Source organism: Glandiceps talaboti, chromosome 3, assembly GCF_964340395.1.
Source record: "Glandiceps talaboti chromosome 3, keGlaTala1.1, whole genome shotgun sequence".
Taxonomy (NCBI): Eukaryota; Metazoa; Hemichordata; class Enteropneusta; family Spengelidae; genus Glandiceps; species Glandiceps talaboti.
In genome coordinates, this window is record NC_135551.1 from 27530104 (window position 1) to 27533379 (window position 3276).

The window sequence follows — 3276 nt, forward strand, 5'->3', positions numbered from 1 at the left end:
TATGAAATCTTACCAAATTCACAGACCCTGTATCAAGTAAACTTGCTTTTAATATACCTGTTTTAGGCTTTGTACATGGCCTGTTACACTTTACAGGGATAACATGTAACTGCTTGTGAATTTCTAGCTGTGCATGACTCATGTGTTCGTGTGTGTGTGTGTGTGTGTGTATGTATGTATGTATGTATGTATGTATGTATGTATGTATGTATGTATGTATGTATGTGTGTGTGTGTGTGTGTGTGTGTGTGTGTAGTTGGGTATTTTGCATTAAATCAAACCATATTGTACTGACTGCTAGAGACGTAAATGACTCACCGTTAATTTTATTATAAAGATTTTCAAATCCTTTAACAAGCTGTAGTGATATTATAGCTCTTGCATCTTGCATAGCCTAGAATAATATTGTTAAAAGTTATTGAACAAAATGACATCAACACATTGAAGACATATTCAAGTCCAAGCGTAAGATTCCCATTGTTTATGGTTTACTCTGACAAGTGAAACATCACGTTACGTACCTTTGCAATATCACACACCAAAATGTTATTTTCCTTTACTAACTCGTCGAAATCAAATTTTTGAAATATAGTTTTTGTTAGTAGCATTTTCAGTCTTTCAAAATGTCCCCGACGAATCAGACGGTTTGTTTCTTCGGAAATATACCCATCCATTTTGAGTCAGGTAAATGTAGGTTATAATTTAACGACAGCAGACGATCACAACATCGTTTGCAAACTTCAAACTTTCCGCCATGTTGCCTATCAAAGGTCAAAGTTCAAACTAATTGCAATTCATAATAATGTTGATAGACTTCGGTGAAACCAGAGAGTAAGCAGTGCGACAGAAACCCCTCCTTTATATGAAACTACAGATGTATCAAGAAATGAAAGCATTATTTTGTGTCGAAAAACTAAAACTATGTCCTCAGGGTAAAAGATTAAAACTTGTCATCAGTCGAGGTTGTCACGAAAACGAGGTTAGGGGAAGCCCCGCACGACTGTGAGCAGTGTGAAGAAGACTTGTAGACCAGTACGTTTCGTTTCTACAATCTCTCACCTGGGCCTTCCGTGGCTAGGCACATTGGAAGGCAGGTTGCTGTGCGCTAGAGGGTGGGTAACGAAGCGAGTCCTGCTTTCAAGTTTCAGATGGAGTAAGTCTAGTCCTAGGACGCTCTGACTTGAGTACGGAGATACGTATGTGGTCGCCAAAACTTTCCTGAGACTTGAGTTTCATATAATTGGCCTTTCACTGTTTCAGTGACTTTTTCCTATTTTTTTTCTGTTTCCATAGATGAAACAGGCAGTGCCCTGAGAAGACATTGACAGAAATCACAGAGATAAAACAAGAGCGATGTCTTTACGAGAACGTTTCCACTCTGAAAACACACTAGTGTGTTTGCTGCAAGGATTAAGGGGAAAACAAACAATTGTTGAACTTCGCAATGAAAGTACAGTCATAGGAACCATTGATAGTGTAGATGCCTATATGAATATTTATATGTCAGATGTAGAATTTGTTGATCCAAAGGGGTCTATATCCAAATTTGCAGACTTTTTTGTCCAGGGAAAAATGGTACGATTTGTCCAGATTCCAGATGATGTCAATATCACTGATACAATAAAGAATCAGATATGGGGTTGGCAAGACAGAAGAGTGCGGAAAGAAAGAAAACCCAAATTAAAGAAATGAGGTCACCAAAAGACATTAGTTGATCAAAAGTGTAACTATGTAAATTGTTAGAAAATTTTTTGTCATCTAAACACAAAGAAATTTATTATCAGAATTCAAGTAATGATGTCATCATAACCCAAGCACATGAAGTCACCAAACACTTTAAATGATGTCAAGCAAATGGTGTCACCAGAAATGATGTCATCTTATCTCAAGTTGAAGTGAATGGTGTAACCAAACCTTAGAAATGATGTCAAACAAATGTTGTCACTAAAGGTTTCCTAGACATAGAAATGATGTCATCATATCTCAAGTGAATGATGTCACCAAACCCTAGAAAAGATGTCATCGTATCTCAAGTAAATGATGTCACCAAACCCTAGAAATGATGTCATCATATCTCAAGTAAATGATGTCACCAAACCCTAGAAATGATGTCATCATATCTCAAGTAAACGATGTCACCAAACCCTAGAAATGATGTCATCATATCTCAAGTAAACGATGTCACCAAACCCTAGAAATGATGTCATCATATCTCAAGTAAATGATGTCACCAAACCCTAGAAATGATGTCATGAGTCATAAACTGAATACTCCCTTATGTATGAAGCAATGTGCAAAATTTATCGTTGGTCTGATGGTCTGTGACCAACAAATTTTTGTAAGGACTGACAGTTTTGAAGAACTCTCCCAACTTGTTGGTTCTTATGACTAACTGAAATTTGTATTTGATGTATAATGATCATTCAATGATATATCCAAATTTGACCAACACCAATCCATCACCCACTTTTAATCTATAGCAACTTGTGGTGCCTTTTCTTTCATGTAATCAAGTCTGATTGACCCGTCAGCGCATTGTACTGATGCTATTTTGTATACAGTCAAGTATAATATACATTGTGTATATCATAGACGAGTTATGTGTCCATTGTGCATTTTTTGGACCATTAAGATTTTTATTCCATGAAAGGTTTTCACGTGACAGCTTAGAGTCAGTCAGTTTCAGGATTCATTCACAATTAGTGATACTGCTATTTCAAAACCATTTTGTATTTTATCATTAGTTGAATGGAATATTCTCCAGCATTTCATGTACATCAATCTGATTAAAATCTGATGTGGTGAAGCCTTAGGTGGTGGTCACTCAGAACAAAAACAAACAACACAAAACGATGGAAATAGAGGTAAATAAAGCATTTAGCCGCTTTCACCACATCATATTTTAATCAGATTGCATGTACATGTGCTTTTAACTGGTTTCACAGTACTCTGTAATTGTGTCATAGTATAAGACAACATGTATGTATCAAAGATCAAAATTCCTTTGATTTAATGGGGGGGGGGGGGGGGGGGGGTTAGCTGTACAACCCCCACCAGGTCCATGGAATTACTGATGTATTTGATTGAATATTTTTTGACTTAATTTAATTTATATATTTTGTTAATTTATTTGTTATGTGTGGTTTTTTATTTTAATTTCCTGGTGAAAATCAATAAATGAGAAATAAATGAGAAATACGGGTCATAAACTGCATCAAGTAAGGACCAGTAATTTTCGATAAGGACTGACACATTTTGCTACCTGTTGGTCAATCA

At 36.1% G+C, this 3276-nt stretch overlaps 1 protein-coding gene across 1 annotated transcript; it reads left to right on the forward strand.

Annotated features, from left to right (window-relative positions):
* The first annotated feature begins 1353 nt into the window (after positions 1-1353).
* LOC144433331 (U7 snRNA-associated Sm-like protein LSm10) lies at positions 1354-1692 on the forward strand. The gene has a single exon (XM_078121636.1). The coding sequence runs from the start codon at positions 1354-1356 to the stop codon at positions 1690-1692; it is 339 nt and encodes a 112-aa protein (XP_077977762.1).
* The last annotated feature ends 1584 nt before the right edge of the window (positions 1693-3276 follow it).

Coding starts and splice junctions, on each gene's coding strand:
- LOC144433331 (XM_078121636.1), top strand. CDS start 1,354: ATGTCTTTACGAGAACGTTTCCACTCTGAAAACACACTAGTGTGTTTG.